The sequence below is a fragment of the Macrotis lagotis genome, chromosome 3 (genome assembly GCF_037893015.1).
Source record: "Macrotis lagotis isolate mMagLag1 chromosome 3, bilby.v1.9.chrom.fasta, whole genome shotgun sequence".
In the NCBI taxonomy this organism is placed as follows: domain Eukaryota; kingdom Metazoa; phylum Chordata; class Mammalia; order Peramelemorphia; family Peramelidae; genus Macrotis; species Macrotis lagotis.
Genome location: NC_133660.1, coordinates 57,589,754 through 57,612,514, shown reverse-complemented (window position 1 = coordinate 57,612,514; position 22,761 = coordinate 57,589,754). Strand labels below are relative to the sequence as shown.

Genomic DNA, 22,761 nt, shown 5'->3' with positions numbered 1-22,761 from the left:
TATGAGGGTAACTAGAATTCACCTTGGAATTCTCAGAAGTGAATTTAAACAGTACAAATCTTGCTAAGCTCTCTCCTCACATCCCAGAAGGCCTGCTGTCCTTTGGCCCAAGAGCAATGTGGCATTTATCAATAATGTCATCAATATGATCTTGAGTGAGCTGCTCATTTTTGTTAAAGATGTTACTGGTCTGTAATTGCCTTCCTCTAAAAATGAAAATAACCCAGACTTCTAGTTATTATTTACTGGTCTTTTGCCTTTACAGTCTTTAAGGTTATTTCCAGGCTCAGACCAAAACCTACAGGATAAGAAAAAGGACTTGACAGCTATGGTAGAGAAAGGTGGCTCTCCCATTACTCCTAGTAACCAAATAAACCAGGGTCACAGGGAAAAATAACCCTTGGTAATGAACAGGATGCCAGTTGGAACCTCTGCTAGTTTAAAATATATCTCCCAGGAGGCTGAGCCGACTTCTTTCTTAAGTACATACTTTTCTGAAGATAAAGCAACAGTCTTTAACCACGATGAAATCAGGAAGAACAGGAGACAGAAGCCATGGCATTTTCTTCACAGATGCCTCCAGAGCATTTGTTCTCATACCTTCAGCACTCATTCTACTTACCCAGTGACACCTAAAAAAGCAAAGTTTTTTGGGGATGTTAAGAATGCATTTATCAAGGGAAAGACTAAGAAGGAGTATGGGAGATGGTGACTGGTACAAAGAACCCAAGCTAAAATCAATTTCTTTCCATCTTTTTCTTTTCTTTCTTTCTTTGGATGTATACAAGTGGAGGGATATGTCACTCTTTGAACCAAGTGTTGCTACTACACATTCTAACCCGCTAAAATGAATAGTTTTTATTTGAATGGTTTTCCACCCAGAATCCAAGAGAATCAATGATTAGTTAACAAACACATAATAAATGGCTATTTTAGAGAAGTCCTAACCCCAGTAAGAGTTTAGGAATTAAATTCTGCCCCTGATGCTAAACATTGTGATCTTGGTCAAATCGTTTACTTAAACTTCTTGGGCCTCAATTTCCTCATCTATTAAATGAGGTTGGATGAAGATGGCTTCTATGGTTCGTTCCTTCCAGTTGCAGGTTTAAGATGCCATGTGTCAGACACCGAAACCAAGGTTTTAGTTCCCAGAGGGTTTTGTTCTCCTATATTTCAGAGAATCATATTTCTAAGTCATTTTTTGCCTCTTTTTATAGTGCTGCATATGAGTCAAAGATGAATGAGTATTCCAAAGATGATCAGTTGGGAACAGTTTAAGTGGGTAAGTCATGTGGGTTCAATGACAAATTAAAAAGAGACCCTGCCCCATCATCAGACCAGCTCTAAATTGTCAGGTGTTTTCCCCATTCTTGATTATAGTTTAGGACCGAATGAGAAGAAATTGGAGAAGGTACAGAGGAAAGCAATGAAAATGATTAAAGGACAGGTGACGTAAGTTTCAAGGAATTGGGACGTGTATCTTCACTTGAAACAGGGCAAGGCAAAGCTGCACAGATTTTATTTGATTATTTTCCTTTTTTTTTTTAAGATTTTTTTTGCAAGGCAATGGGGTTAAGTGGCTTGCCCAAGGCCACACAGCTAGGTAATTATTAAGTGTCTGAGGCCGGACCTGAACTCAGGTACTCCTGACTCCAGGACTGCGCCACCTAGCTGCTCCTTGATTATTTTCCTAAGTGGAGAATGGGAAGAAGGGGCAGGAGACAAAGAACTATTTCTATTACATCCAAAGGCAATTGTGTATTTGTATTTCCAAGTATAGTGTATCTCCAGAAACTCTCTTTCCATTTCAAGAAAGTTTCAACAATCTTTTTTAGGATGGCTACCATATAGACCTGCTAGGATATTGAAGGATGGAGAAGTTATTTATAATAAATAATAGATCTATTCTAATTTTATCAGACAACTCACTCTTAATGAAGTGACACTTTTTTGTTGTTTTATTACAAAGCTTCTTTAAAAAAATGCTCAGCACATTAACTCAAACTGGAATGACAAAACTTTAGTTTAACAGTTTTTTGGCAAAGACTGTGCCTTGCAGTTTTATGTTTTTTTTTTTAATGGGTACATCAATGCTCATTTCAACAACTGGCATAAAATCCCACTAATCGGCTAATAAAAACAGATACAAATACAGAACATTTAAAGTAATAACAATTCAAGTGCTGGGCTTTTTACAAGAAGAAAGGGGTAAGAGATAAAGAATTAAGAGAAAACTCACTGCAAACCAATTTGCTGGATGTATTGCTTAGGTTTACAAAGAGGACTAACGTGAAGCAGGATTGACATGTCTACTGACAAGCTGACTTGGTGGTTACACTTAATTAGTTCTATATGACACCTTACAAAGACAGAGAGGCCACTATTTGTTACATATTGTTCACAGAGAAGCCACATTTTCAGACAAGATTTCTCTTGGACTTCTTTCAGTTTTGTTTTTTTTTTAAATCATACTTTTCCAGATCTTTGAATTTTATTTAAAAGATCATATAGCTAGTAAAATATACACCAAGGAAATTAAAACTAAAAAGTTAAAAATATAAAAGCATTCAAGTTTAAAAAAAAAAGAAGCAAACATAAAATTGATCCTTTTGCACTGTTATTAAATAAAAAGTTTGGGAGAAAAGAAGAGAGTAAACAATGGAGACAGAAACAAAGTTGGAAAGGGCTTCCACAAATTCCTCATGGGGTGCTGGGCAGGTGATTGAGTGCTGGCTGGCTGTTGGCTCCAGGTGGTTGCAGCAGGCAGGCAGACATGGCCAGGTTTCCTTGCTTGCCCAAAGTACAGATATGGATGCAAAATACTCTGGGTAGTACAAGGCAGAGATGAAGGGAGAGAAGCTGCTCAACTGACCCAAAGCCTGCAAACATTCTCATGTGCATTTCAATTTTTTTTTGGGGGGACAGTTGTTGGTTTAAAATCTTACGCTTTTCTTTCAGGACTGGGTTCTTGCAGTAGAAGCAAAGGGGTTTGGCAGTGATTGTCCTTATGGTTCATTGTCTCTAGCAGTAACCACAGGGTCAAAGTGAACATCAAGACTCCTTTGGGGTCAACTGCTCAGACCAAGGAGATGTTTGGAGTTTCAACAGGCTTCCATCTCCAGAAGAGGCCCTGGGGTTGCCGCCTTGGCTTTGCACGTCGGGAAGGAGTTTCGTTTTCCACCTCAAGAAGGAACAGATGAAATGCTATTAATATGAAACATCCAAAGATATTTACCCACAAAATAAACAACTCTACTTTTTAACAAATGTCTCTAGTACAAGATCATCAAAAATCTTTTGCATTTCTTTTATCTGTTCGGGCAACTCAGTTATCCCAAAGATGATGTTTAGTCCCAAGTGGAACTCTGGCTCCAGGCAACACAATTAGAATGTTTCAACATCAGAGTTTTCAAAATATTTGGATCCATGCACTTTCTACCACAAACTTGATTAATTAAGCACATTTTTATTTTTTAATGAGTTAGCAGCATCTGTTGTGCCATTTAGCTAGATTGGCTAAAAACAAACAAACTTAAAACAATCACCTTGGAAAATAGAAATGAATCAACAGTAATTTCTTTCTATTGAAAACTACATTTCTTTTCATAATTGAGCACTGAACCTTATAATGTTACTTTCAATACTTTGAATTCAAATTTCTGCCTTGCAAGGCAAAACTCCTAGAGCAGGTGGCAGAAAGAACACTAGAATTGAGTCACAAGATAACCGTGGTGATGGTGATGATGATGATCATACTTTTCCAGATCTTTGAATTTTATTTAAAAGATCACATAGCTAGTAAAATATACACCAAGGAAATTAAAAAGTTAAAAATATAAAAGCATTCAAGTTTAAAAAAAGAAGCAAACAAAGTTGATCCTTTTGCACTGTTATTAAAATAAAAAGTTTGGGAGAAAGGAAGAGAGAAAACAATGGAGACAGAAACAAAGATGGAAAGGGCTTCACAAATTCCTCATGGGGTGCTGGGCAGGTGATTGAGTGCTGGCTGGCTGTTGGCTCCAGGTGGTTGTTCTAAGATCTCTAAATCTTATGATCTCTGTGACTGTGTTGAATAACACTCAAAACAACCCAGTATGCTCAGTAATGACTATTTTCTAATAAAAAAAAAAATTATCTTAAAACCCTCCACACATCAAACCCTATCTTGCATAACAAATGAACTCTGAAAAATTTGCCTATATGATATTTATAAAGGAAAAAGAAAAAAAAACTGGGGAGGCCAACTTAGCATAGTGTGTATTACAATTTATTCAACACATTGCTAATATTCTAATGGCAAGCATCACCCCTTCTTTGCATACTAGGTCCTTTGTAAGTCTATCACTGGATTATGATCCAATAATCTAGAACTGATTGGGACCCCAGAGACCATCTAATATCTCCATTTTAATCTTAGTATTCTAAAGGGCTAGAAAAACAAACAAAAAACCCCACAACTGACTTCTGGACAACCAGCACAAGTGCCAAGTACCAAAAGGTAAATGGACACGTGAAATGGATAGTGTTTAATGATAATCATGATGAATCCTGAATACCAGAAAAGCTGAGAAGACAACAGACCTCAAAAGTGATAGGGGAAGAAATGGACCTTTTTTCATGGTTATATGTAATAAGATAAGACAAAAGATATCACACCTCAGGATCTTTGCTGAAGAAAGCACTTTTCTCTAAACTTTTTTCCCATATGACTTTAGAAATAGGCAACTGCCCTAGGCTGGCAGTGGGACAGCAGGGTGACATTGGCAGGCCTGAGTCAGGCTCTTCTTCCTGAATTCACATCTGGGTCTTAGACACTTAGTAGTTGTGTGACCCTGGTTAACCCTGTTTGCCTCAGTTTCCTTGTCTGTCAAAAACACTGGAAGAGGAAATGGCAACCCACTCCAGGATCTTTGTTGAGAAAACTCCAAATAGGGTCCACAATAAGTGACTGAAACGACTCATTGAACACTTTAGGGATAGATTTACTTTAAACACAACCTTGAAGAAGAGAAGGTCTGATTATCTTAGAAATATTGTATCCAACTGGCTCAACTTGATGGGACCACTATACAGTGACATGATTTCTTATGTGTATTTTTTGACAAGGCAATGGGGTGAAGTGGCTTGCCCAAGGCCACACAGCTAGGTAATTATTAAGTGTCTGAGACCGGATTTGAGCCCAGGAACTCCTGACTCCAGGGCTGGTGCTTTATCCACTGCACCACCGAGCTGCCCCGGTGACATGATTTCTTCAGAAACTTAGATGATTCGGATTTCCATCTGCTTGTTATTTGGGAATGTTTGAGAAGACTAAGAATGAATGAGGAAAAATAAAAGTCTGACAACACAGATTTGGTTAAATCCAACATAGGATAGTAAACTGAAATGTTGTCTGAGTTTTTTTTTAGGCGCCTAATAAAAAGACTTGTTGATGGAGTGATTGAAATGGTACTAGACTGATATAAGTATAAAATGATAACTGAGTCATTTGAACTTTACTTCTCTTTGATGAAACTACATGGGGGCTACCAAATCCTTGGCCTGAAACTATGCTTTGTGAAGCTAAGGCCAAATGTCTACATAAAAAAGTAATGTTTTCAACTAAAGAGGCCTTTTATCAACATTCAATTTTTATTTTCTCGTAAAATTAGACCTTTTCTGACTTAACAAGAGCTCACACCTCTCCAACCCCCATCACATATCAGTTTCCTGCAGTAGTGCCCTGCCCAGTGGTGCATGGGGATCAAAGAGATAGGAAGGTCTCTACCTTTCCAAGGAGAAAGGAAGAGAGCAAGCAAACAGTTTGGATGGGGCTGAGTGCACCCCGTAGATTTCCATTTACTTGATGCCTTTTCATCCCAGATTTTCAGAGGTTTGGTCCAGGTCACTCTTCCTGGGAAGGTTTTCCTCTCAGTCTTACATAAAAACATTCAGCTTCCTGTTGAGGAATAGCCTTGAGGCTCCAAGCCAGTAGCTAAGAGCAGCCTGATACAAATGTGGTGATTCAGAGTGGGCTCTTCATTAAAAGCCAGAAATGTCTCTTTTTCTGGAGGAAATGAAGTGTTCTTCTGCTGTGGCTTTTCCTCACTCCCTTCTCTTACCAGCAAGTGCCCCTTTGAAGTCAGAAGGTTAAGATAACTTTCATGGCCTTGCTCCAGGCTTCCATTTTTAAACAAGACCTTTACTTGTCCTAAAAATGCAATGTATTTGCCCAAGCCCTCACTGTACTCCTCACTGCTCTGTCAAGAGGCTTACAGCCCTCTAAACACATTCTAATATTTATTGATTGTCGTCCTCTGTAATCTAAGGAGACCATGACATCAAATGAACATGGACCTTGTAATATAGACCTTTTAAAGGTATTGTTGATGAAATGATTAAAATTCTGACACCAATGTAAAATGATTACTGGGCCACTTGAATTTATCTGACCTTGATAAAGCTAAAAACAAAAGTCTTATCTCACATTCTTTGTTACCCCCACCCCATCCTTACATACTCAATAAGTTTCCCAGTATTCCAACAAGACTCCAGGAAGACTTTTCTAAATACACTCAGGCAAAATGTGCTTCCTTTAAAACATAACTAAACATAAATAAACCAAAAGACATTTATTTATTTATTTATTTGTTTGTTTGTTTATTTTTTTGGTTTAAGCTTGCTTTGTGAGCCCACTGGATTGGACAACTGTCCTAAGCATTTAACACCTTGGGATAGATCTCCCCAGGGACCTGCTGTTCCTTGGTTGGGTTTGTTTCCTTTAAAAAAAAGGTGATTGAATCACTAACTACCCTGAGCAGCTAGTAATGCCATTCCTTCCCCAGAGGAGATAAGGGGCAGCGATCTTAGTTTCCCACCCTGCGCATACCCACCTTAGAGCACAAGGAATGGGGGCCTTGGGGTAAGCTTTACAGACATAAAACAGGTCAAATCAGGATTCTTTTCAAGAAACCACAGGCATGCGCTAAGGAGACAGAACCCTCCCCACATCTAAGGCTTCACTGGGGGGCTGCAGCTGAAGCCTTGCCAAGCCAGGCATGCCCTAGCAAAGCCCAATCCACAAGTGAAGTCGGCGCAATCAAAGGCTGCAATTACAGCTCCCTGGCTGTGGTTAGGCTTCAAAGACAGTGCTGCGAGCCACATTTTACATATGTTAAGTCTTGGGCTTGATCCACTGTGAGAGCCACTGTCTGGGCCATTTGTAGGGGATATCTCAGTGGGGAGGGGAGCCCTCCAAACAGTTGTTACTAAAAGGAAAATGGAAATGATCCACATGAAGTTCTCAGGGATCAAACCAAGTCAAGTGTGATCTACAACACAGGTTGGCAAAATGTAAATAGAGAATTTACAAGGTGAGGAAGAGGTGGGAGAGAAGAGAGGAGGAAGGAGGAGGGAACATAAGGAAAGTCTTTTGTGTAACTAAAAGATTTCATGTTAGAATTCTAGGAACAATACTGAGGGGAGTAAGTAGCTCTAGGATAAAAATTTATGCAATGACAACATTATAAAGAAAAACATCTTTGGAAGACTTGAGAACTTTGATCAATGTAAACGATGAGCTCAGAAGACACTATTCACCTCCTGCCAGAAAGACGATGACCTTAAAATGCAAATTGAGACGTTCTGTACAAAGCCAATGTAGAAATTTGCTTTGTTGGACTGTATATATTTATTATGAGGGCTTTATTTTTTTTTTATGAAAACATCATTGCAAAGGGACAGTGGGAGGAAGAGATGATAAATGCTTAATTTTTTTTTTTTAAAAAGGCCTACTTTTGGTAAATCAATTATTTTTACCCTGAAATTTTCTTAGTCCCTGACTCAAAGGACATCCAGAAGAGAAAGGGGGTGTATGCGTGTGTGTGTGTGTGTGTGAGAGAGAGAGAGAGAGAGAGAGAGAGAGAGAGAGAGAGAGAGAGAGAGAGAGAGAGAGAGATTGTGGGAGGGAAGAGAGGGAAAGAGAACATGGAAGGGGAAAGGGAGCAGAGAGGAGAAGCTTGCTTATTAGTCCAAACATGAAATGTATTAAAGACAAGATGTTGACATGCTTCCTTAGAGTTCCTTCTCCGAGGCAGACTCCATGCAGGAAGGACAAAATAAACAAAGTACATAGGTTGGTTAGGTGGTGGCAGAGGGGATGTATCTAGGACATTTCCATTGTTCAGTCCCTGTAGCACTTTGCCTGGTCCAGTGCATTTTTCTTTGTTAGTTTTTTTCCCCAGTGCATTTTTCAAGACCCTGCAGAGGAAAGAATACTCTAAAGATTGAGACTTGGTGCTAGGAAAGAGAAGGGAAGTTCCCCCTCTCCCTTCTTCCCACAATGCCACTCCAGAAACAACAACCAAAAGAAAAAAATGGAAAAGGGAAAAAAAATTGGTTTCAATTCTGACATGAAAATTGGAGGGGAGGAGAGAAAGATTAGAGCTGGATTTATGAGAGGTGAAAAGAGACATAGATTTTAATTGCAGAAATTGCTTTACACCACACCACACACCTTGTGCCAATGCTTGAAATTTCACTGCCCTGGGGAAAACTGACAAAAACCCTCCTAAACCTGTGATTTCATTTTGGGGTGTGAACCACTCCACTGAGAAATGTCATGCCTATACAGAGTCCTGTCTTTGGGGGGGGGGGTTTATTCTAAAGAGATGTCACACTTCCCCCCTATTTTCTTAGACTAGGTCACTCCACTGAACATAAATTCTTTTGTCACTTCTCTAATGGAGCCCCATAGGCCATGGGAAACAATGACTTATTAACTCATTGTGAAGGAAGGATATGAAATATAAGTTTGTGAAAGGAATAAAAACCTGGATTGAAAATTTAATCCTTCTCTAAGATTAAAAAAAATATATAGCTTCCTAAAACTTGTCCCTATGTCTTGGAATGAGGCATTACCAAGTATTTGAGAAGAAAAAAAAGTAAAAATGATAATGCTTGGTTATGGATGGCCATAACCCAGTCTTGTTTATACAGCTGTGTTAGCCTCCACTCCCATACCCATGGTCTGGCACACCAACCACAAAGCACTAATGTAAAGGGAAGATTCCCAGCATGGGGGGAAGTGGGGGTGGGGAGACAGAGCAGAAGGAAGAGGGAGGAAAGGGTGTTTCAAGCTATCACTAGTTCTTTGCTTCATCCTAAACTTTTGTCTTTATTGAGGCTGAGCCAAGAAATCATCTTCCACCTTTGTTCAAGAATATTTTCATAGCCTGCATCATAGAATGCACAACAAATAAAAATGAGCTCAACTGCACATTCTACTTTGGCAATATCAGAAAGACTTCGAACAAACCAGAATTATTTCTTTCTGAGGTTACCCTGTAGCTATTAATAAAAAAAAAAAATTCCAGGTGCTTGTATTTTTGTCCTATGTCCTTTGTTATAGGTTTCTCTTTTCTGTTGATGTTCCTTTGTTGTCCCCTTTATAAGTATACACATAATACCGGTGAAGAACAAGCACAATGAATTAATGTCCCTGGATGGATTCACAGGGCCTTCTCAAAGATAAGACTGGTCAAAAACCACTCCCATAGAAACTGCCTCCAACAGGACAATTTATGGAAAAATAGATTTTTCCAAAACTGTCCTCAGGTAAATCAAAGTATTCAATGATTATAAATAACAAAGTGAATCTAATATATAGAATATAGAAATTTCAAATTGTTATCCATCTCCCCTTTTTCTCTAATCACTATGACTTTTTCTAATACCATAAATTTTAAAAATGAGTTGGGAAGACAAATGCAAATCTTATTCCCCTTTTAAACAAACAGCCCTGCTTTTTCATATCTCTGCATATCTCTATTTTTCACTTAAGATCATAGAGAACTGGGAGGGATTTTTGGAGGTCATCCCTTCCAGATGGTCATAGATAGAGAACTTTTGAGATCATTGAATCCAACAGTCTCAGAGGAAACAGAGGCACAGAGAAACTGACTTGTCCAAGTCCTACAGAGTGGTGAATGATAAAGCTGGAATTTGAGCTGAGCTCTTGCATCTCTAAAATCAGTGATCTTTGCTTTGTACCAGCCTGGCCCTGATTAATAAGTTTTGACTTGAATGAGTGGAATGAAGGAAATATATATTAGAACTTCTAATAATAGATGGAAAATGAATACCAGTGCTGATCAATAATTTAAAAGTGTTTTCCAAGACAAAATAAATCCCAAATGCCTCAAAGTAAGATAAGAACCAGAGAGGCCCGGATGAGGAACATGGGGCTTCTTAAGCAATGCCAAAGAAATGTGCAAGAAACGGATGCTTAAGGGTAGATTTAAAATTCAACAGCAGGGTGGCTAGGTGGTGCAGTAGATAGAGCACTGGCCTTGGAGTCAGGAGTACCTGGGTTCAAATCCAGCCTCAGACACTTAATAATTACCTAGCCGTGTGGCCTTGGGCAAGCCACTTAACCCCATTGCCTTGCCAAAAAAAAAAACCAAAAAAAAAAAATCAACAGCAGATAAAAATGAGACAGGCAGCCTTTAGTTGAATGTTTACCATTTTCTCTCTCTCTCTCAGAAGGCACCAAGATGTCTGTTCACACTTAGTAAGAGTTATTCTTCCTAAGAGATGAATTCTTTGCTAAGCACAAGTCAACCAGGATCATTTTTCCTTCCTCCAAAGACAAGCCCCTGAGTATTAACTACAGGGCTTCTCTTATTCCATTCAGTTTTATCCCAAGGAATATTGAAGGAGTGAACCATCATGGTGACCTGCTCTGAGATTCTAATGGGATAATAGCTTATGAGCTCAAAGGAACCCTAGTGGGTACTGAATCCAACCTCCTCATTTTATCAATGAGGAAACTAAGAGAGTTTAAGTGAGCAGCCCTGGGGGGGGGGTCAGGATAATTGTTCAAGGCAGGGTTTGAGATCATCCCTCTAACTTCAAGTTACATCTCCCAGGCCATGTAACTCTTATTCTTAATTTGAATTGCTTTCAACCTTTGCCTTAGGGAACCTGCAGTCACCTGGTGGCTAGTGAACAAAAGGCAGGCTAAGAGAAGGCTCTGATTCTGTGAACTTGGACAACATTATGTACTGGACATAACTTTGTGAACTGGACAACATTTATGTACCCATTAGGTTAACCATACTGTTTGGATTGTAAAACCTCTTCTATTCTGGGCAATGTGATGAATGCTGTACTAAGGAGAAATATAAGGTAAGGGTCCATGACCTGGTTCTCATAATCTTTATAGAGTGGACTGCAGATAGATACCAGGGACATGTGGCTCTTACAATAATGAAATATGGCAGTTTGGACGGAAGGAGAAGGAAAACGGGGGCTGTGAGACTGAAAGGATACAGAAAGATGTGGATTAAGGGTTCCCATTGTCATCCTTATATTTACTCATGATGACCAAATGACTTGAATTTTCTGGGTTGATACTTGTTTTTAAGAAAATGAAAATGTTATTATTATTATTATTTGTTGCTTCTATTTCTTAGTACAGTAAAGTTTCCCATGTACTACTACTGTCATGGTTTTGTGGTGAAGTGAATTGAGAGCCAGATTTGGGATCAGGAAGACATAGATTCAAGTCCAGCCTTTGACATATACTAGTTGTATGACTAGGCAGTGCTCTGTACAATGCTCTAAGACTAATTTGCAAAGCAGTTGCCAAACTGCTTCTATTCTTTTCTAAACCAAAGGAATCATAGGAATAAATGTATGGTTAAGGAGGTTCCTGCAAAAGGAATATTCCTTTTTAGACTACAAAGAGTAATTTTTGGTTTGGAAAACGGGTGCTATGTAGTTACTCCAACTGTATCAATTAAGAGATTGGGGAGGAGGATGACCAGGGAGGTAATTACTTATACTAGATTCTTCTTTTTAGAGTTTCAAAACCCCCATTGTCTAGTTGTCAATGTAAGCAAATGATCAGCAAAACATCATCACAGAAGGCTCATTTCAGGAGGGTGCCCAATAGACCACCCACCATTTTGCAAATATGACCAAAAAAAACCTCAGTGAACTAGATCTAAGACCTTAGATCAGCAGAGGTTGTAGCTTTTTGAAAGCACTAACTTGAAATCTTCTTGGGACCCAAAGAGACCAATAACCTTGTGTTTCTTTATAAGTCATCCTAAACATTGGGCTCAGACTCCCACTTCTGGATTTCTATTTCTCTCACTGCCTACTCAAACTCTGCAGGCCTGCTGGTGGCTTTCTTAGTAAGACTCTGACTGAGTTGGGTATTTCCATTGCCCTGAAGAGTAGAATTGAAAGAGGGGAAAGACCTGGAAAGGTGATTTTATTGACATAAGGAACTCTGAGGTGATATTTAAAATATAATTGGTTTCTTTTGTAATTCTATCTATTTTATGTATTTAAAAACATTATTTTTAGAAAGGGTCCATAGGCTTCATCAAACTGCCAAATATATCCAGAACACAGAAAAAGTCTGTATTCTAGTCTAAAAAGTTTTAGAGAAATGTCTAGATCAGTTTCATAGTTTGTATGTGCCAGAGATAGGGCTTGAAGCTCAGGTCTTACTTTGCACACGTTGGTTTTTTGTTTTTCTTTGAAAATGATTCTTAACAAGCTGATTATGCTATATTGATTAAAGAACAGAAAATGAATTGTAATTTTTTAATCTTCAGAGACTCTGGATGAGACAAATAAAGCATGAATAAAGCTTATGACTGTTTCTTTCCTATTTATTAAAAAATATCTTGACTTCTATTTCCTAAGTTTTATGGAGGTTTTGTTGAACAAGGCTGGACACTGCTAACCATGTTTCCTGGGGCTCCAAAACAGAAATCAGAGCCAGGACAATAAAAGAGTCATCTTCTAGCGGCTCAGTGTCAAACTGGACAGAGTGCTGAGCCAGGAATCTGGAAGAGTTCAAATATGCACTTATTGGCTTTGTGACCCTGGGCAAGTCCCCTTCACCTCTGTCTGCTTCACGTTTCCTAGGTTGTTAAATAAGGGTAATAAGTACACTTACCTCCCAGGGTTGTTGTGAGGATAAAACAGAAATAATTGTAAATCATTTAGCATAGTGTCTGGGATGAAGTAAGTATGATATAAATGTTATTTTTTGCTGTTAATGTCCTAGTATAGGACAGTGGCCAGAAGAAGAGATAACATTTGTAAGAAGCATTCAAACATTTTCTCCAGTGATCAAAGATTTAGAAGGAAGAACAATCTTAAAGGTCATCCAGTTGGGTCTGAAGGTGAACCAGTGGTAGAAGTGATCTGGAGTCAGGAAGACCAGTGCAAATCTCCAAGATAAGGCCTAGGGTGCCAAAAGTAAAGACTTCATCCTGTTTTTTCCTTAATCCTGTTTTTAAAAATCAAATAATTGAAACCATTTAATTGAAATGCTTCTCAAAAAACAGGGTAGTTGGGTGGGTTTTTTTTGGATAAAGACATAAAAACCTCAATGTGTAAAGTTATAATTCTTTAATTATTGTAATTTACTCACTCTTTCAAACTTAAAAATATTTCATTCATTCTTTAGGCTGTTGAGATAAAGCAAAAACTGATCATATTTGGCAGATGCCAAAAAAAGTCACCTAGCTAGCAAATGTCAGAGACCGGATTTGCACTCAGGTCTTCATGACTCCAGGCCCAGGACTTTATCTATACACAGTAACAGCAACTCAGTATGATCTACTGGAATGACCCAGCTCTTCTCAGCAGTACAATGGGGAGGGATAGAGAAAGAACATTTTGGAATTCAAAATTTTGTAAAAATGAATGCTAAATACTTTGTTCACTTTAAAAAATTTATGTTTTTTATTTCTTTCTCATGGTTTTTCCCCCTTTAGTTCTAATTCTTTTTTTATAACACATATGGAAATATTTTGATCACGTATAAAAATGAATGCTAAAATTGTTTTTACATATAATTGGAAAAAATAAAATATTAATTTTTAAAAGACAAAAGGTTTCAATAAAATATGTTTAAAATAAATATGAGTTGAAGCTGAGCTAATATAACATAGTGCCACCCATTTTGAAGGCACTCAATACACTAAAGTGAGAAAATATGACCGCATTAGAACACAGTTGTGTGTTGCTAAGAGCAAACACCTTCTATTCGAATTCTCATGGTAAATTATATCAGATAGAAAGGCAAATATGCTTTCACTACCTCCAATAAAAGATTATAAAAGATTTTTAGAGCTTTGTGATCCTGGGCAAGTCCCTTTCACCTCTGTCTGCTTCAAGTTTCCTAGGTTGTTAAATAAGGTTGATTGTCTGGTGAAGCCTTAAGGAACCCTTCTTGAAATCTTGTTTTTAAATGCACAAAATAAAACACATAGGATGACAAAGGAAACCAGTTCTATTTAATTTAGTTGTCAAAATAAATGTTAAAAAAAGTGAATGGTAGAGTTGGGACCCAAATCCAAGTCTCTTTACTCTTTATTTCAATGTTTTTCCTAGACTATTTTGTCTCTGCATAACTTGAAATCTATTTCTACTTTGGATATGCAGTCCCAGAACACCCCTGGATTGAATTCATATCCTGCTTTTGACAGTATCGGGGTGGCCCTGAAAAGTCAGTTCTCTGTCCTGGACCTCAGTTTCCATAGGTAAAATGAAAGGGCTGGACACAATAGCTATTAAGGCCTCAATCTAGGATTTTAGGAACTCTTTTTAGCACATATGGGCACACTGACATGACTCTGGTGACTTGAGAAAGCTGATTCTCATATAACTGATCATCATTCTGGGACAGCTAAGTGGCACAGCAGAGAGAGAGCATTGGCTCTGTCAGGAGGACAGGAGTTCAAATCCAGCCTTAGACATCTGGCACTTACTGGGTGTGTGACCCTGGATAAGTCAGTTAATCCTGACTGCCTTGCAGTCAGGGGCCATCTCCAGTTGTCTTGGTTCATATCTGGCCATTCAACCCAGATGGCTCTGGAGGAGAAAGTGAGACTGGTGACTTAGCACACAACACCCCCCTCACTCAAATCCAATTCGTGTGCTTGTCATGGTATCCACCTCCCTGATGTCATGGTCTTCCTCGAGAATGAAGTACAAAATATAATCATTACAGTCATTCCATAATTACATTTCAAAGTGATAGGAATGTTCTATTTTTGGGGGTTGTACTTATATAAGAATTTACCTTTATAAATAGCTTTATCTAATGCTTATATAATTAGTATGAATTGTCCCCACCTTCCCCCAATTTAGGCGTTATCTGAGGACAGGAATCTTTAGCCTTCATGAGCTGAACACCAGGTGAGAAATTTTTTCAGCCCCTGCAATTCTTGCCATCTACAAAAGGCATGAGAGGAAGGGGCTGCAATATAGACTAATGAAGAGAATAAAGGGAACGTTTGAGTTTCACACTGATGAAATCCTAGGTTATTAGGCATAAATATCTATATAAATACATATCAAAGTAAATATGGAAGAAGAGTGGGAGAACGTGAACAGGTCAATCAATAACCACTTCTTAAGCATCTATTGGGTGCCAGTATGTGCCCAGGAGAGATAAAATCTTTTATAAAGATAAGCTTGACAAACAATGTTTTTAAGATCCTGTTTATGCTGTCTTTATGACAGTATGGAGGATCTGACTAATATTTTGAAGCTTATTTTAAAGAAAGAGTATTGGGATATAACTTGATGTTTTTACCACCGAAACCAATGCTAAGCAAATATAGTTATATATTTTCCAGCTATTGAGTTCCCAGATTTTTTGGGGGTATTTTAGGCAACTATAATGTGCAAATATGCTGAAAAAAATATGACATGATGTCTAATGGTGTCAGATTCTTTCAGAATATTTGCATAATGTTTTGAGTCATTGGGAAATATATCATGTGATTTTGTTTGCTTTTCAAAGAACAATAACCACATTACAGTTGTCTAAAATACTCCCCCCCCCCAAAAAAAATCTGGGAACTCAGTAGCTGGAAAATATGAACTATATTTGCTTAGTGCTGGTTTCCTCCAAGGTTCCTCAGAGATCATAGTTGATATATTGAGGACTGGAGGAACCTTAGAGGAACTTCAATTCAATTCCTCATATTTTACAGATTAGAAAATTTAAGGACTTGCATAAAGTCATAAGGTACTACAGAAAAGTACCATCGAAAAAAGAGCTTGAGGGAGTGAAAGAAATTGGTAACAAGGGAAAATTTGAGGGAGTTGATGTGATTTACAGTCTCCAGAGAAAGATGGCACCCTCCATTCAAGAGTTGAAACCCATCTCCTCTACTTACAATCTAGTATTCTTTTCTTTTTATTAGGTTGTCTCTTTATATAGGCTCTGATAGCTAAAAAAAAAAAAATTAAGCTAAGGAATAACAATAAGATGCTATGGGAACAAATTTAATGGTTTAATCTTATGGTTAATGTTAAGACATTTTGTTCATTTACAAATAAGTAAACAAAAATTCCTTAATGTCGGTTCACATAATTATCTGAATCATAAATAATAAAGAACATTGGGAGGCAGCATAACCTAATGAATTGGAAGAAGTAGTAGCAAGAATGACCAGTTCTTCCTCTGGCCCTATATGCAAAAAAAACCTGTACATGATACTTCCCTTTTCCTTAATTTCCTGACTTACAAAATGCTGAATATAAAGCAACCAGACATGTAATAAATTTTCTAGATCCTCTTCCCTCCAAAAGGGCAGAGTATGAATATTTACACTTACAATTATCAGTTAATTCTGATAATGGGAAGTGCAAATATCTAACTGCTTTTTTTACTCACATACCTATGACTGGAGCTATAGGAGAGTCTCTAAAAGTGAAATTTTATAGAAATATTAAGACTAAATGAGAATAGAAAGGAAGAAAGGATCATGATTCATTGGAGTCCAACTAACTGAAACACTCAACTGACTATTTTTTTGGGGTGGGAGCCTTCAATTTTTAGAAGGTATTACATCGAGAAAGTACTATTCAACAAACACTTAGCAGAACCATGGGCCACTGTACTGCAGTGTCCTCAATCAAAGAAATCTTTATGTTCAAATGAATCTTGTGAGAAAATACATTAAAATCACTTGACCTGAATTCCTCATTCTCTTACAACTAATCTAGACTTTTCTGTGTGAATAGATGATGGAAATCCTACTGCTGATCATCAATACATTTTTGGTGATCTGAAGTGCCTCAATAGAAATAGTTTCTTCAAACACAAAATAGCGATATTCTCAGGATATTTTCCCATATGCCAATTTAATTATCTTTGTGAAGAACTGAGTCTCCTCTTTTACTTATTGAGAATGACACACACACACACACACACACACACACACACACACACACCACTATCTGTTTTTTTTTTAAATTTAAGGCAATGGGGTTAAGAGTGACTTGCCCAAGGTCACACAGCTAGGCAATTAGCTACCTCTTTACTCTGTGTATTCTTTTTTTTTAAGGTTTTTGCAAGGCAAATGGGGTTAAGTGGCTTGGCCAAGGCTGCCCGACTAGATAATTATTAAGTGTCTGAGGCCAGCTTTGAACTCAGTTACTCATGACGGTGCTCTATCCATTGCACCACCTAGCCGCCCCTACTCTGTGTATTCTTAAAACCTTTTTAAAAAATGGTGTGAAATGATTTAAAGATAGGGTGGGTAAAAAAAACTATATAAAAATTATTTTACATCTTGTCACATTACACAAGATATAATGTTGGTTATGAGGGTTTTATTTTTCTTCCCAAGGGAACAGAAAGAAAATAATTTTTATTCATTTATATATATATATATATGTATGTATATATATATATACATACATATATATATATATATATACACACACATACATACACACACACATAATTTTTTAAAAAGTGATAGCATATTGAAGAAAACATTGCTATCATAACTTGTATTTGTGTCCAGGTTATGGGGCTTCAGTTTCCTAGGATATAAAATTAGATTAGCTTAAATGATCTCTAAGATTCCTCTAGCTCTAACGGGTCTATTAGTGCTGATGTAAACTGTGATACAGGAGATGCCATTTAATTAGTTTTGAATCTACTTACACTGTACTAGAGAAAATTTTTTTTTATTATTCTGGACAACTACTCCCATTTACAGTACCAGAGTGAGGATCATAAAAAAGAGCTTAAGGATGCAGAAAATAACTAGAAACAAGGGGAAATTTTGAGGGAGATGATGCCTCAACCTATAAGACGAAAAGGAACACTAGGCCAGATTCTAAATTTTGAACCATCGGGAAAGAAGCTTAACATTATAGGAAAGGAGATTTAGTCTTAATAATAGGTTACTAAATGTACTTCATATAGAAATAGGCCAGAATTAGGTAAAAATAATCCTTCCAGAATATTAGGATGACAGAGATCTTTTAAAAATGGTGTACAGGAAGGTACAAAGTCTAGGGCAGAGCATCCTGAGGCTTTAGGGAAGACTTTGGGGGCTCAACTAATGAAATGCTGTATTCTTCATTCAAGGAAATATGGAGTAAAGTCCAGCTCCATAAAAGATGATGGGGAGAAGAAAAGGGAGAGTGACCCAACCTGATGACCCTGAAAGAGATTCAGAAAGAAAGTGAAGATCCTACCCTGCAGCAGCAATGTCACCTCTAACCTAGCTCAGGCAAGGATAAAAAAGGAGTGTCTTTCATTAGCCTCAAGAGATCCAAAGCCTCAAACCCTTAAAGGTCCTGATGTTTTTAATATCTCCAAATAAAATATAGGGTACTTGTGTACCCTAATGATTCCTCTTCTCTTCATGTAAAGATAACTGTTCAGATTGTCACACTGGGTAAAGAAGCTTGTAAGTGGAAAACAGAGAGAAGGTCAGTTTAATTAGATTGTAGAATATGGGAGAGGAATAATGTCCTTCCAGACATTAGCTGGGACCCAAATCCAAGGCTTAGGCTGGTGAAGCCTAAGGAAACCTTGAAATCATGTTTTTAAATGCACAAAATAAAACACATAGGATGACAAAGGAAACCAGTTCTGTTTAATTTAGTTGTCAAAATAAATGTTAAAAACCAGAATGGGAAGGCAGGAAATAAGATTTCTGGGTCAACTAAGGATATGAATCCCTTCCCATGTGTTACATAAACCTCAAAATACACTTAGTCTTCTCATCTTCTCAGGGCCTAATGCACTGCTTTACCTGTGAAGGGTATGGAAAACAAAGCAAACATTATCCTGCCTTTACACGATGTGATTTCACAGTCTTGGATATGCTCCGGGGTGTCTCCATCTCCACCTGGCTAGGTAACAGAACCCACTTCCTCCCCACCTCCCTCTTGCCAGGGCGGGGCGGGGGGATGCTGATTTGTCAAGGTCTCCTTCCTGGCAGCGCCAACAACAGGAGACTGATGTGATCAAGGAGTGGAGATGAGGGACAGCATCTGGTCCTTGTACATGCCTGGAAACATTTGATCAGAAGTACTACATGGGTTTAACTTTAGTCAAAGATGGAACAACAGAATAACCTGAGAGGGCTATCGACTTTGCTTCTGGGAAAGGTGGTAAGAAGGCTGCTCTTTTGGTGGACAGGGGAAAGATCAGAATTTTATTTCTTCCTATCTCTTCTTTTGTCTGACTGTCTCCTAGGAAATGGAAAGTACAAGTAGCCTCTTGTTAAGCAAAGTCCCATAGGACTTTACATATAATTTTCATTATATAGCAGTTAGTTTTGATAGATATTTTTATTAAATTAAAAATGTCCAATAGTCTACATGCCCATGTTCTCAAATTGCGCAATTTTAGGCTATGTTCAAAGACTAAAATAATTCAGGGAATCCTGGCACCCCTACAGAATTGAGGGTATAGCAGACTTTACATCTAGTGAAAAGTGGAGGCTTCTCTGCTTCTAGGAATCAGTAGAACATATATTAGTTTTGACCAATATACCTCAAAGAAGATAAAACAGAATTGTGGAAGGTAAGGAGAGGGGCAATTAGAGTGCTGGAATTAGAAATCATCTAATATCAACTATTTACAATTCTTACTCAATGGAGAATTCCTCTTATGCCGCTGGCTCCCCCCATTTTGGTCCATCTGTGGGCCAGAGACATGTTCCTTAACTGGAAGTCTGACTATATTACACCCCTCACTCAACCAATTTCACTGAGTTTCTATTACCTCAAGGACCAAATACAAACACCTCTGTTTAGTTCTAAAACTATCACCACTTGGCCCAAGCCTACCCTTCCAGTTTCATTGAACATTATTCCTCTCCCATATTCTACAATCTAATTAAACTGACCTTCTCTCTGTTTTCCACTTATAGGCTTCTTTACCCAGTATGACAATCCGAATGTTTATCCTTACAAGAAGAGAAGGGGAGTCATTTAGGGTACACAAAAGTACCCTATATCTTATTTGGCGATATTAAGAACATCAGGACCTTTAAGGGTTTGAGGTTCTAGGCTCTGTTCACTTTGCTCAGTCACAAATCACAGTCTAAAGCATATGTCATCAGATAATATATGATTTAATGAAGCAAAGCTTAACCAAGGAGGGCCATTTTTACTTCTAAAGTGTTTAAGGATGACAATTCCAAGTGAAGAAAAGACACTGAGACTAAATCTGGGGAAGGAAAACAATCATGTTATTGGTGACAAGAAGAGACAATTTTTACTTGTAGATAAAGCTCAAAGTATCATGTCTAGCTGACTATCTGTGAGCTTTGAATTCTTTCTTACGAAAGCTGAGACTGTTCTGCAGTTCCTATAGCTAGATCTGGTTTGTGTAAATAATGAATCCCCTTAAAAGGTTTTGGCACTATTGGATGTTTTAATTATATCAAATATGGCAATGGGATTCTAGCCAAATGGAAATGTGCAGCATAAATTTGAATGTGACCATTCTAAAGGGGATTTATTATTTGCAATAATCAGAATCTAATTGTAATTTACAATGGTATTAGAAATACCTGGAAAAACTTTATTTGTGGTCTTTAGGGTCTCCTAATTAATGCTCAAGTCCCCTCAAACCCCATCCTTTCAAGAAAAGTAGGAATATGAAAAATAGAAATAAATGATTAAAAATAAAAAAATAGGCATTATAATGTTCAAGAATTTTCTTTGACAATATGTGTGTGAATTTCAGCAAAAAGCTAATTTCCCCTAGAGGACAAGCCATAAATGCTTAGTTCTAAGGGATTTGGGTTCTTGAGGAGAGGTCGCAAGATTGAAACAATAAGCCACAGTGTTAATTATTGCCATCAATTAGCAAAGATGAAACCTGGTTCATGATGAAAACAGTATTAGCATCACTGGAAAATACTCATTCAATGAACTTTAGTGATGTGATCACAGAAGGAAAAAAAAGAAGTATTTAAGATAAAAAGAAATTAAATTAATATATAACATTTCTGAAAAAATGCAAATAAGAATAAGTACCTATTTCTAGGAGAGGAAAATTCATCCATTTGAAAATTTATGACTTGGGATTTTAAAAGGGAATAGTTATCTTTTCCTTGAGAAACAAATTGATTTTTAAGTGTTATCACTCACTTAACTCAGAAAAGTCTGAAACCTAGCATGAATGGGAATGCCTTGGTTGAATGGTACCTCATTCCAATCAAGAACAGACTCCCTTCCTCACTCAGGCTAAAAAGGTTCTGAAAGCAGAGGCCATATCTATCCCCCTTAGGAAGTTAAGATGCTTGTTAAACAGACTTGAGGCCAATCAATTAGTAAAGCATGGTTGGTGACTGAGAGGAAGGAGGTGTGATTGAGGGCAGCAAATGGGAAATCAGAGAAGAAAGTAAAAGAAAAGTCATTTTGAATACATAGCCAAAATAGAAACTATCAGTTCTGAAAATACACTTGATGCCATGAATTGGATGTTGTATTTTCTTGATTAAAAATACCATAATACTGAATGGAAGCAGTGTCAGCAAGGAGGTATTTCATAAGCAAAGGCCTATTTTATAACTCATTTCGGCGGGAAGGCTAGAGAGACATTCTTACCATGCTTCAGATGTAGGCAGCTGTCATTCTTGGACCTGTACCTGGAGAAAATTGTGTCCTTTAACAAAGATTCATTGAAGATGGGGTTTTTGTACATTCCAAATACGTAGCTATAACATAACGTGGAAGGAATGGCTTTGTTTTTTGCAGTTCTAACACAAGCCATTTTTATTTGTGGCATAGAGGAACTAGGAACATTTTTAATGAAGGAAAATATGACCTCACAGATGCACTGAGCCTATATCTATTAGAAAGATGAACTTCTTTTTGTGTTTTGCATTAAATAACATGCAAAACTATGAAAACGACTTCAAGGGTACATAATTTATTATAGCCTATGATAATCATGTAATAAAACATCTTTCAGGATTTATGCACATGAAAAAGGACAAAATGGGTAAAGGCAAAGAGAACACAGCCAAGCAACAGAAGAAAGAATTAAGAATTCAAACACAGTTAGCACAGTAAAAGGGGTTTTTTAATGCATCTTCACATAATCACATTAAAAGAAATCTCTTAAAAATTTTTTTAAAGCATTTAAGAAAGAAAAAGAGAAGAAAAACAACTTGGTACTCTAGAATATGGCAACATTTTAAGAGAGAATGTATTGTCATTTTGAGCACAGGGTTTTAGAAGCATGTGAATTAGACACAAAAAGTCACTTTCGGCATACCTGATGTGGATTCCTGTAGCTTCTCTCTCTTCCTCTTCTTTTTCTTACCCTGGAAAACAGGGAATTCATCATGTCATTCACATATGACATGTATAAATCAATAGGAAAAAGACTAGAGGTAAGACTATTTCTTTCTCTCCTATATTATTCGTGGAAAGTAAGAGATAGATATAGAGACAAACAGAGAGACAGAGAGA

At 37.4% G+C, this 22,761-nt stretch overlaps 1 protein-coding gene across 1 annotated transcript in view; it reads right to left on the bottom strand.

Moving 5' to 3' along the window:
- Window positions 1-1,794: 1,794 nt before the first annotated feature.
- Window positions 1,795-22,761, bottom strand: part of LEF1 (lymphoid enhancer binding factor 1) — a 163,327-nt gene continuing 142,360 nt past the window's right edge. The window contains 2 exon segments of the mRNA XM_074228738.1: window positions 1,795-3,181; window positions 22,565-22,613. Of these exon segments, the coding sequence (XP_074084839.1) occupies window positions 3,102-3,181; window positions 22,565-22,613 (129 nt within the window). The 3' untranslated portion in view covers window positions 1,795-3,101.